The sequence below is a fragment of the Suricata suricatta genome, chromosome 8, assembly GCF_006229205.1.
Source record: "Suricata suricatta isolate VVHF042 chromosome 8, meerkat_22Aug2017_6uvM2_HiC, whole genome shotgun sequence".
Lineage (NCBI taxonomy): Eukaryota > Metazoa > Chordata > Mammalia > Carnivora > Herpestidae > Suricata > Suricata suricatta.
The window spans coordinates 15259282-15272534 of record NC_043707.1 but is presented as its reverse complement, the minus strand read 5'-3'; the positions used below and the strand labels follow the sequence as shown (position 1 = coordinate 15272534).

At 38.5% G+C, this 13253-nt stretch overlaps 1 protein-coding gene across 1 annotated transcript in view; it reads right to left on the bottom strand.

Moving 5' to 3' along the window:
* The window catches only part of REXO5 (RNA exonuclease 5), a 40592-nt gene extending 27443 nt beyond the window's left edge, over positions 1 to 13149 (bottom strand). Inside the window, 9 exon segments of the mRNA XM_029949933.1 lie at positions 446 to 566; positions 1297 to 1400; positions 2675 to 2844; positions 6257 to 6289; positions 6292 to 6348; positions 7678 to 7808; positions 9572 to 9643; positions 9645 to 9679; positions 12705 to 13149. Of these exon segments, the coding sequence (XP_029805793.1) occupies positions 446 to 566; positions 1297 to 1400; positions 2675 to 2844; positions 6257 to 6289; positions 6292 to 6348; positions 7678 to 7808; positions 9572 to 9643; positions 9645 to 9679; positions 12705 to 12821 (840 nt within the window). The 5' untranslated portion in view covers positions 12822 to 13149.
* Between the last annotated feature and the right edge of the window lie 104 nt (positions 13150 to 13253).

Here is a 13253-nt window from a genome sequence, read left to right as displayed (position 1 = left end):
ATATAATATGTCTTCTGAACAAGATGACTTAAGTTCCTGTTGTGATACATCTCTTCTACTTTACATATACAGCAATAATTAAAAAAAATAGAGAAAACCAAAAAATAATAGAAAAAACATTAAGAGAAAACCAAAAAAAAATATGGTCAGGCTAAAAAACTAAGATAAACATCTCTATAATTTAGAAAAAGAAAAGAAACACAAAGTGGTGTGCAAGCCTAAGGTCAAAGGTGGGCTCAGTTAAGCAGGCACTGGCAGGTGACAGTTCTGCTCCTGTGGGTAACTGGGACTACCACATACAAGATGTGAGACAAAAACCAGACTTGATAATTGTAGCCAGGGTTATTAATGAAAAAAAAAAAACTTGATGCTAAGCATGAACTGCAAAGGGCTACATTTCCCTCTCCTTTGAACACAACCCTCAAAGAGAAAGTAGGGCACTCACCTCTTTATTTGAAAGACACTTAATACTTTGACAGTTTCTGGAAGTAGAAAGTTCACTAGTTTCTGCTTCCCAGATCAAGAAAAGGAGTTTCTGACCCATTAAGTCCAAGCATTCTAAAACACTGTAAAGAAGTTGAAGAGATCAGGTAAAAAACCACCGTTTTCTCTAACCTAAGAGTTCTTTCTCTATACTTGAACTGTCAAGGGAGCCGCTAGCAACATGTGGCTATTTTAATGAAAATATTTAATAAAATTACCATTCAGTTCCTCAGTTGCATTAGTCAAATGTACTGTACTGTGCAGACTTTACTGGACCGCACATATCTAAAACAATTCCATCACTGTAGAAATCATATTGCACATATTGCTCTATATTTAAGGGAAGGAAGGATAAACAAGAAAAATGCTCAATGTTTAGGTTATACTCTAAGGATCTGATACATTTATTATGCTGTGGTAACAAACTCCTTCTGAACCTGTTCATTTTCCTTTAATGTGGGCGATACCTCAAGGCTATAGTGATGTTCAAATCAAAATACCCTCAAGTCTATCATCTCCCCTAATGCTACTTAGTTCATTTCAATCTTTCTTTTTTTGTAAGACAGTTATTTTAAGACCAGTCACTAGATTTAGAAAATAAGAAGAAAACATGTTATTTAGGGTGAAGGTGGTATTTTTCCTTCCATGGTTTTTGTGACGGAAGAATGTTACTCATATCCTTGGTAAGCATTTGTCAATAGACTTAAGAAACAAAACACAAATAAAAAAACCAACCAACCAACAAACAAAAAAACTACAGGTTTTGTATACTCGTATTTGTTTTTGTTCTTGTTTAGAACTGAAAAATATTACCTTGTATTTGGCTGCTGAACTACTTCTGCTGTATTTCCTGGCTTTTTGCCTGCTGCTAGCAATTCTTGGTGACTAGCTAATGCCTCCAGATTTAGTTCTGCAATCTTAAAGAAAATAAAGTAGTAAAAACCATCTAATTTACTGCAAAGCATTTGAGGTTAAAAAAAAAAAAAGATCCAAGAAAAACCCATTCAAGTATCGTTCTCTGCTTCTGCAGACTGTGGCTTTGCCACTGCCACAGACCCAGGCTGGCTTCAATAGTTACCAGATTGTTTCTGGCTGCTTAGCCAAGAATGGCAATCTGTTACCAGCTGCTGGTGTTGTTACATGAAAATGAAAAAGGGCCAAGTAGGACTAAGTAAAAAGGGATGGCAATTTTGGCTCATCACTGATCCCACGGAGTCAGTCATTTAAAATTTACTTCTTTATGAACATGCAACTTTTGTAAATGATAAAAGAATGGCTTTTACAGCAACATCAAAAAAGATCTTTTACTGGTTTAATAGAAAATCAGTTTATTATTCTTCATAAAGAGGGGAGATTACTTGGGAGTTGTAATGTAGAAAGTGAGAAACAAACTATTATTTATATGTCCAATAAGATATTTTAGAATGTCTTCCTACCACTGTGATACAAAATACTATTCTGGATATTTATGTCTCTAAATGGACTACAATTTATTTCACAGTGCAATCATGATAGAATATACCATGCAGTGGGACAACCTAATAGGTTAGAATGCATTATAACAAGGCCTGTTAGAAACTGTCTCCTTACGTGCTGCTCTCTCTGTTCTATCTCTTCTAGTACCATAATATTAAGAAAAGTAAACACACAGGTCAAAGATACTAACCTTGGGGTGCCAGGGTGGCTCAGTCGGTTAAGCATCCGGCTTCAGCAGAGGACGACAGATACTGTATGTTTGCACTCATAGGTCTAACAGGAGAAACCTAACAGAGGATCATAGGGAGGGGAAGGGGTTAAGAGAGAGGGACAGTGAGGGCTGAAGGGGGCTGGGGGAAGGGAGGGTGGTAATGGATGAGGGCACTTGTGTGGAAGAGCACTGGGTGTTATATGGAAACCAATTTGATAATAAACTATTCAAAAAATAAATACATAATAAAACTATATTGACTTATTTTTAATATACAAGGAGGAAGAAAAGAAAACTGAAAAAGGAGTAACTTTCTCACAGAATATTTCAATGACATTTAAGGTCATGTTGATGTATTATACATCCTACATTCTAGGAAACACTGTACTTAAAGTGTTTTCTTATTAATAGAAGATGGACTAAGTCATTTGGAAAGCAGCCAAAAAATGGAACTTTCAACAATAGTGTTTTTAAATAAACTACTAAATATTTTTACATTGTTACTAACATCAGATTAAGTCTAAACCAACCTTGTAATGGAAAGTGAAATGTTTTCATTTCCTCCTTTGTGAAAAGGCATCTGGTTAAGCCTACTTTCTTAGAGCCATACTTTCGAATAATAGGGTCATTCTGCAGGCTGATGCTGACTTTTGAACAGGTAGAAGGTAAAGACCCTGAAAAGAACAAAAGGACAATTACACATTGTCAGAATGTGTGTTTAAGAGACCTCAGAGGACATATTTCTTAACCTTGTGTAGGATAAGCACAGTGAAGACCAAAAGATGTATTAAGACCCAGCTTCATCTCAAAGGAGCTTGTACTATAGGAAAACAAAGAGAATCTAAGTATCAAAAGAGTTATAATAATAAAAGCTATAAAAAGGAAAGGAAGAAGAATACACTGGTTAGGGTGGTCAGAGATGGTTCAACAGAGGAAAAGATTAGCTGAGTCTTGAAGAAAAGGCAGAATTCAGATAGTTGGTGTATTATACCTGTCTGTTACAGTGCCTGCCACTTCTAACAGCCCATTCTGCCTAAATCTACTCTACTCCTAGCCATTTACACAAGCATGAGTCTGTTCCTTAAGCAGGAGTAGACACTGACTGGATTGAGAGTGGGAGCCCGGCATAAAAGTGACCCATCTACAAGCAGACCAGTAATTTGATATTCCTTGTCAAGACCTGCTCAAAAGGGATAATGGTAATTAGCTAAGCTGATCAGATCACTTGCTTCCAGAATCAGACCAGGAAATACAGAAAACTGACCAGTTATGAGAAAATAGAAAGCAGAGAAGATGCCTTAAAAGAGCACTTAAATTCCTGATGTCTTCCTACGTTACGTGTATCCTTTAAATAATACCATAAAAAGAAAAGATGGCATTCCAGACAGAAATGTACAAAGTAAATTTGGTATGGTAGTGATTAGCCCAACTGAGGATTAAAAAAAAAAAAAAAAGGTCTGTGTATGTAGGAAACAAGGTTGAGAGGAATATAAAAATGAATTATAGACTACTGTAAATGCCTGGCACAAGAGTTTGGATTTCAGTCCATAATTCAATACATAATGGAGAGCAACAGAAAGTTCCTAAGATGGGAAATGGCATAAGCAAATGCTACTTGAGATCAACCTCAAAGATATGTGAAAAATGGAGGAGAGGAAGTAATGAGAAAAGGCTCTGCATTAATTCTGGACACCGTCCCTCACCCAACTCCAATGGCCAAAAAGAAAAAAGATTAGAATCTAGATTAAGATGGTAGAAAGGATGAGGGAAAAGGGATATGTGAATGAAACACTACAAGAAAAACTAATAGAACACAGTGACAGAGTAATTCAAGTCATTCAACAAAATATTCACAAGTACTTATATGCCTGGCATTGTTCTAGCCACTAGAGCTACCTCAGTGATTGAAGTCAACAAAATTCTCCATGAAACTGAAATTCTAGTTAAGAAGATGGACAATAAAGAAACAAATATATACTATGTCAGGTAAGAAAAAGGACTAGAGAGAAAAGTAAACATTGAATAAGAGAAGAGGGAGTACTGAGGCAGAAAAAGGGTTACTGTCATACATATTTTATAATCAGGGGCGCTCTCCGTGATAAAGTGACATGTGGGTAGAGATTCATAGGAGCAAAGGGAATGGGCCATGCACACTGAGTATGGGGAGCCAAAAGAAAAGTAATTTTAAAATTCAAAGCTGTTGTCTTAGAGAAAAAAGGTCCCAACAGAAAAGGCAATTTGAAGATGGGAGCCTGTTATTTAAGAATGAGAAAAATGCTTTTAGCTATTTCATGATTGAGAGGACTGGGAAATACCCAAGTAGCAACATCCAGCAGGTGGTTGACAATGCAAGCCTAGAAGCTAGGACATCAGACCTAGAGAAAAGATACAGGACTTATCAAAAGAAGAGTGATAGATCAGTTGGGAAGATAAATATTTTGAAGGGAAAACTGAATTGAAGGATGGTCACAGTGCTACAGACTATGCTTAGGGACTTTGATGTTTAGGATGGGAAGCAAGTGAAATCCTTAAAAGGATAGAGAACTAGCTATAACCCTCTGACTCCTTACAGCCTACAGAACAAAATCCAAAGTCTTCAGCATAACATTTACAACCTACAGGACACAGCTTCACCCTACCTCTCAGTCTTGTCTCTCACCAGTACTTCCTCTTATTCTAATTCATCCTCCTCCAGTTATCCCAACAATTATATTCTTCAGCTACCTCAAATCACTTTTTCCTAATTATTTCTTTTGCAACACGATGACCTTTGAATCTAATAATTACTTCTCTGTGATTAGTTAAAAAAATTTTTAAGATTTCTCATATTAAAAACACTTTTATCTATTTTAAGGGGAGGAGGGTGCAAGCAGGAGCAGGGGAAGGGCAAAGAGCAAGGGAGAGAATTCCAAACAGGCTCTGTACTATTGGCACAGAACCCGACAAGGGGCTCAGTCTCACAAAACCATGAGATCATGACCTGAGCCAAAACCAAAAGTTGGATGCTTAACTGAATGAGCCACCCAGAAGCCCCAAAGAGGTTTAAAATACAGTGGAAATCAAATCAAACAGCTGCAGGTCAGATACAGGCATCTATTAGAAAGAGAAAGAGAGAGGAACAATGGAAAGAAAGGAAGTAGAGGTCTTTGAGACAGTGGATAATAGGCAATAGTCCCAGAGGAGATATGAAGGAGCCACTGGCTTCTACTCACCTGTTTTTCATGTCAGCTCAGTATAACTATTCAATTTTTCAGTTATTGCTGAACATACACAAAAAAGTATCACTGAACAATACTTACACAGATCCAATGAATTCTAGCAAGTTCTCTTCTATTCCATCATTTACCTCCTTCTCCCACAAAAAAAGAAGTTTAACTACAACTTACGGACACAACCCATAGTTTGAAAAACACTGCCATCATGGATATTTCTCTTTCATCTGGCTAGCATCTAAACCTCCTGCCTATTCCCCGTTCTAAGTAGTATTAATGTCTGTTACTTACATTAGTCAAAGGCAAGATCTTCCTTCCCATCTGTATACTCATGGGTACAAAGACCCACTGACAGCTTAAAAATTATTCACAGGCATCTGTAAGAGTCCAATGTTATTGATATCCAGGGATAGGCTTCACTTATCTCACCTAACCAGATGGTTCCTGAGGCATGAATGCTACCTATGGTTCCTGCTGTCTAATCTCCCTAGTTCCCGATGCATGTTCTCCTTAAAAAAATTGTTTTTCTGTTTAAGATCTTTGTTGTTTGCAAGAATAAACTTGACTGATAAATCTACTTATAAGCATAGTCATAATATATATTTTTTAATATTTTTATTTTTTTTAAGTTTATTTGAGAGAAAGGGAGTATAATAACCAGGGGAGAGACAAAGAAAGAAGGCAGAGACAGACTCCCAGGCAGGCTCTACACCGCCAGCACAGACCCAAACATGGGTCTCGAACTGACACACCGTGTTATCAGGTTGCTGAGCCAAAACCAACAGTCAGATGCTTAGTCAACTGAGCCACCAAGATGCCCCTCCATAATATTTTTTAGAATGAGCAAATCATCAAAACAGAGTCACAGCCATACCTTCCAACATCTTGGGTAGATCCCCAGTTGTTTCTTTTGCAGTCCAATGATACCAGCTAGAAAATTAGATGATGGAGGAAGCAAGCAGAATTAGTGAAAATACATTAATAGGTTTTTATAAAAATGCTGAAAGCAGTTAAGATATTGTCAAACACTTGTACTTTACTTAATTCTATGTCTAGTAATGTATGCATTTATTTAGGCATGCACTTTTATTTATTTTTTTAATGTTTGTTTCTATCTAGAGAGTTTGTGCACTGCACAAGCAGTGTTGTGGAAAGGGCAAACACACAGGGAGAATGAGGATCCCAAGCAGGTTCCACACTGTCAGCGATGACCCCAAGGAAGGGTTCCCTCTCACAGATGGTGAGATCACGACCTGAGCTGAAATCAAGAGTCAGACATTCAAACCACTGAGCAACCCAGGCGCCACCAGACGTGCACTTTTACTGTCAGCTCAGTGCTAAGAAAGGTCTAGACCTTAACTATTTGTACTGCAAAATGAAGAGTTTCCTTAATGTGTAAAAGTGGGTAGGTAATATAAAAAAAAAAAGTGACAAAGGAAGTGAAGCCACATTTATTCCACTCCAGAAATTTTTTTTCCTTCTTTGATTACAGAGGAAAGTCCCTTATATTTTTCAAAGCACTTCTGTATCTATTATTTTAATGGACGGCTTCCCAGGCAGGAAAGATGACACAGCAAAGCTAAGAGTTTGAAGGCGCCAGCCTTAGGCTCACTTGGGCTGAAATCCCAGCTCTGTCACTTACTAGCTATTTATACTAGCATGTTACACAGTGTCTTTATTTATAGAAGATACCTATATCTCTCACAGAACTACTGTAAGAATTAAAGATGATGCATACAGAATGATTGATGTAGGTCCTAACACATATGTAGTGTTCAATAAATGAAAACAAAAGAGAAAATGGAGGCTCAAGGATTTAAATTAGGACTCACCAACTCCAATCCCTCAGGGGTAAATAGATGAAACAGTCCAATAAAGAATGGAGGTGGTGATGGGAAAATGGAAAGCACATGCCTCTTCTAAAAATGACAGCTGCTATTCAGCTCCAAATACTGTTCTAAGGATGTCCAATCTTGTGATATTGTCAAGAGGCCAAAAAACAGACTTTACATAAAATGTATAATTTTTGAATACATCATAACCCAAATAAAATAGGGTAATATCAACCTGGGGACTACATATATATTGTAATCTGGTAATAAATGTCTTGCCTAGATCATCAATGAAAATCAAGTCAAACATAATCTCAACTTGAGATCTCTCAATCTTTTTTGCTTTCTACAACCTCTACTGCTTCTTTTATCAGGTTGCCAAAGAACATAGTTTGAGATATGTGCGCTAATCTCTAGATAAGAGGACTCAATTCAGGCCTTAATGCGAAGTTTTCTTAACTTACATGTGTAAATGTCTTTCAGAGAAATCCAAACTCCATATAGAACTTATAAAAGTGTACCTGGCTCATTCCCTGCATTACAAAAACCACCACATTGTTCAGCTGGTTTTGGTGAAAAAGCTGGCACCAACTGTTGAAAAATCAAACCAAAACTGCTAAAAGTAATACCATCAAGTCAGTTCAGACATACAAATGATAAGTGTGGAAAAAAAGCAGTGAGCAACAGTTAATGGAGCTTATCATCACTCACTGCCTGCCTGGCAAAGAACAGCTTTCAATGCAGAGAATCCAAATAAAGATCTCATGAGATACTTATTTATTGTATTCAAATCAAATAGGATGCTAAGGGAAATACAATGCATTCAAATCCAAAATCCTACTAAGATTTGCTTTAAATTGGAAATAAGGTCATTTTACAAAGGCATATCCTTAAGATCCGGAGCTGCTCTGCAGTCCTTCCTAAGCAAGTAATCACATGACTGACTTCAAAAAAACCAGTTTTAGATACATTGATAGACTAATGGCAATATGTGTTAATGTAAAAGATGGCTTTTGAGGTATCTAGCCAATCTCTCTCAGATAGATGTCTGAAAAACCCTTAAGAGTTTTGAAAAATTTTTTATTGGTATATATAAAAAGCAATTTCCATTAGACATTTAACAATAGCAGATATCAGAAAAATTTTCGTTCACCCTTCACTTAAGAGGAACAAAAAAGATTGACTGGGATTCTTAACATTTAATCATATTATTTCAATTGGGTCTCCACTGGGGGTTATAAACCAAAATACCTATAGTGGTGTTGGGGAAGGCCATTGAACAGACATGACTGCAGCTGACCTATGAACTGCTCCAAGGACACAGCCCTCAGGTAGTGATGTGGTGTTGAAAACACATGCATGGTATATTGGACTGAATCAAGTTAAGGCTAAACTTTTAAGATTTGGCAGGCAGGTGTAAGGATCCATTTGTTTTGCTTCAACCCAAGACAAGCTTTATATATGCAAGTTCCCTTTGCTTATTATTAAAACTGCCACTTACCAACCTGAAATGCCTGTCTCATTCTTTAGTCTCTCCCTGCCCTCCAAGTAAGGGGAACTGGTTTCAGTTTTCACCCAGAAGTTCCTGAGAAGGTTGCAAACCAACAAGCACCCAGGCAGATAATGTAAAAAAGGTCAGGTAGGACACTAAAGAGTACATGTACCTATTCAGCATTGACAAATTGTTGTCATGTGGGAATACAGGACAGCTGCCAGATCGTAAGAGTTTTTTTGAAGAAATAAAGTATCTGGATTTTAACAGTTTTTAAAAAAATTTTTTTTTTTAATTTTTTTTTTTTTTTTTTTTTTGATACTGAGAGAGACAGAGCATGAGAGGGGGAGGGGCAGAGAGAGAAGGAGACACAGAACCGGAAGCAGGCTCCAGGCTCTGAGCTAGCTGTCAGCACAGAGCCCGATGCGGGGCTCGAACCCATGACCATGAGATCTGACCTGAGCCGAAGCCGGAAGCTTAACCGACTGAGCCACCCAGGCGCCCCTAGAAATTTTTTTCTAATGTTTTATTTACTTTTGCGAGAGAGAGAGAGAGCGTGAGCAGGGAAGGGTCACAGAGTGAGATACAGAGTCTGAAGCAGACTCCAGGCTCTGAGCTAGCTGTCAGCACAGAGCCCGACACAGGGCTCGAACCCACAACCCGCAAGATCATGACCTGAGCTTAAGTTGGATACTCGACTGACTGAGCCATCCAGTATCTGGATTTTAATAAAGAAATTCCCAAGTTAAATATTGGCAACCAGTATAAAAAAATTTAGAACATTCTGTATGGCAAGTAAACAATGTCAATTAAGAATATTTGGCCCTCGGGTCTATACTCACCATTTAAGTTTATCTCATATCTGGGTTTCGAAACACTGGAGTTGCCCAGAACTGCATACTTCAGTAATTCACATAACTGTTCATGGGTTACTTCCGTTTTCAAAAAATAAAATGGTAGATAAGTGGGCTTTCTGAAAAGATAGGGCATAACAAATCAGGGCATAACAAATTATGACTATTGGGAATAGCAATAAAGCAAAGCAAATTATTAAAACATTTTAGTTTCTGATTATTTTAGCATATATGCAAATGAGGTCTAATTGAAAATGAAGGTCTAAAACAACAACCTGTGATATGACAGTATTAATATAGTGTTTAAGAAACAAAGATACAGAATCTTAATTATAGATACTTGGTTTACATACTAGAGACAGTAGGATGAATAAAACATGATTCATGCTCTCAAGTTCATTCTACTGAAGGAAAAGAAATGCAGAAATAGGTTGATTCCAATGCAATATGAGTAAGTGCTATAATAAAGTATAGGAGTAAGAGGCTAACTGCTTTGGGGGTTAGAGAGTTTGGGATAGCTTCATGGAGATGAAAATACTGGGGCTGAGTCTTGAAAATAATTTGTCAGCCAGATAGGAGGGAACACTGTGTCTAAACACATAGTTTTGTTTGGCTGGAGCCAAGATGGCATGTTGCAGAGCAGTGGAGATTTGAGAGTATACAGAAGAGAGAGCCAGATCATAGAATTCAATGTGGTCTAAGGTAAAAACTATGACATTATTCTGGGGAAACAGAGTTCACTGAAGCTTCTCTCTCCTAAAATAGCTTTGCACTTATATTTGGTTATCAAAGAAATTCATGCTTGTGAAAAGAGTCAGATACCTGAGAAAGCTAAGATAAAGACCAATAGATAAAAGAAAATAAAAGTCACCTATACTTATATAAGTCAGAGATAATTACCACTTTCATTTTGGTTTGGGAGGCAGCTGAGTAGACTGGTTAGGAGCTTAAGCCCTGGACTCCTACTAGTTGAATTCAAATACCAAGACAAGTGTGTTAACCTAAGCCTCAGTTTCTTCATCTACAGAGTAATTATAATTCCACCTCATGAGATTTGGGGAAGACCAACGAGGTAGTGCAAGTGCAATGTAGCCAGACTGACATTATCATAAGTACTTAATAAGCACTAGACATTATAATTGTATTGTTCCCACGAATCTTTAATGTTGAGCACCTATTAATTAGCCACTTAACAGTTCTGAGTACTTCACATTAACTCATTTAATTCTTACAAGTCCTTTTAAGTGGCTATGACTTTATCACCATTTTACATAAGGAAATGATGGGTAAGTGGTAGAACAAAGAATGGAATACCCAAAATCTTCATCTCTATACTATACTGCCCCTAAAGGATTATATTATACATTCTGTATGGTAACCAACTCCCCCAGCCAAATAAAAATAAATAAAAATTTTTAAGTATCTTTCCATAGCAGTTAAATATAACAAATACAAATTTTAATAGTCCATTCTCTAAATTTACCGCAACACTTAAAATTTATGTGAAAAAATTCACCGAGGACACCGAATTAGTAATACAAATTGTAATATTATGAGCATCATTTTAAATATCCCTGTACACCTGGATAAATTCTCCAGATAAGTTCCTGATCAAAATAAACACCGACAGTTGATACTTGAACAACACAGGTGTAAATTGTGCAGATCCACTTATATGTGGATCACTTTTGGTAAATATAGCATAGTGCTGTAAATGTATACATATCCACATTATTTTCTGATGTGTGTACTGTGGTTATGTAGATTTGTTCATAGGAAATACATACTAAAATACAGAGGTGATAGTCATGAAGCACTATTTGCAAATACTTTCAAATGCTGGCTGGAGAGGTTTTTGGTACTGTTCCTGAAACTTTTAACTTTGAGATTGTTTCAAAATAAAGCAGTGATGAGATTGTCTATTTCCTTACACTTCTCACCACATTAACCCTTAAAAAGTTGCTCTGCCAAAAGAAGAAAAAACAAAGAATCCTAAAAAAAATTTTTTTTAATGTTTTGTTTATTATTGAGACAGAGAGAAACAGAGCATGAACAGGGGAGGGTCGAGAGAGAGGGAGACACAGAATCGGAAGCAAGCTCCAGGCTCTAAACTGTCAGCACAGAGCCTGGTGAAGGGCTCGAACTCAGAACTGTGAGATCATGACCAGAGCGGAAGTTGGCTGCTTAATGGCCTGAGCCACCCAGGAGTCCCTCCAAGAATCCTTATTTAACAGATGTTTTTAATACATGTTTTCATAGCACTAATTCCCTTTACACACACTACAGGTATCCCTACCTTTATGAAAGCTTGTGTTCTGCCACTTCTCTTTTACAGAAGACCTGTATTAGCACTGTACCTGTTTTCACTTTTACCTTCAGCATGTCTCACAAGCCAGTTACAGAGGAAGGCACCCCTCACAGTTAAAGTGACAGTCAAGCCCCTTCTCCAGGGGCTACACTGCACAAGAAGCCCCCATCGCTTTGATTTGTGTCTGTGAGCATCTGCACTTTATCTTGATATTGTGCACTAGTTAGCAAGATCTGTCCTGAGATATCGAAAACCTAACAGAGGTTATTTTGGGGGGGTCTGAAAATGCTTAATTTTTAAAACATAAATTAATAAATGCTTCTTTGCTTTACACCATTTCAGCTTAGTAAGGCCCGCACAACTTTTGAATAGTGGGGGAAACCTGTATATAACTTATCTGTCTTTCCACTACAACTAAGTAGGAATCTTTATTCACTGATGCTCCAAGTATCTCGGGCAGTGCCCATTATATAGCAGACAATCTGATGACCGAAGAGATGGACCACATATATTTGGCTCTCAATAAATGGGAAGGATGATTATCAGCCTTCCTATGCCCCTGTGGTATGTAAATTGCCCAAGAGCAGGAAATTTTGGCTTTCTGACTGGGATACCCCCAAAACCTAGAACAATTTCTGGCACACAGAAGAAATTGTTGAGTGAAGTATTTGTTAACACTCTTTTAGGATTGCCGGCATCTTACCAGGTTTAAACCTCCAGTATCAGCCCTGAAGCAGGTGGTATTCCACTATCATTCCTATCTTACGGAAAGGCTAGTGGGTGAGTGAGGCGGACTGGGGCCCAGAAGGCGGCTAGGGAGGCTCCAACCCTTGGACCGCCTACTCGGGCTCCCCATCGCTCACCTCAGCCGCCCCAACCAGCAAGTTCGGGCCTCGCCTCCTCTTCCAGCCCTTCTTGAGGCGCTTCCCGGCTCTCTCCGTCTGGGGCTCCATGAGTCTGTGGAGAAAGACGCGCGAGAGCTGAAGAAACGCCGCCTCCTAACGGGGAAACAGCTGGGGCTTCGACAGCCTACCGCCTCCCTCACATCCTCTCCTCAACAGAGTGTACGGAGACCCCCCCAGCCCTCCCCCTTAAAAGCAAGGCTGCCAACAATCCTCCCCTTTCCACTGCGGAGAAAACAGCACTGAGACGAACGGTTTCACCGTCCGCGCCAGAGGAAAGATTCTAAACCGCTTTTCCAATGGTTTCTCCAGCGGCGCAAACAGCGCCTACGCCCGTTGGGAAAAAAAGGAAAGTTATTACCAAGAGACTTTCCCCCCAAACCACTCCCCGGGCCACGCCCCCCCCTCCCCCCGCGAAAATGCCGAAGGGAAGCTGGGCAGAGAAAAAAGTTCGCAGCCGCCGCGGACTGAGCAGCCTCCTCA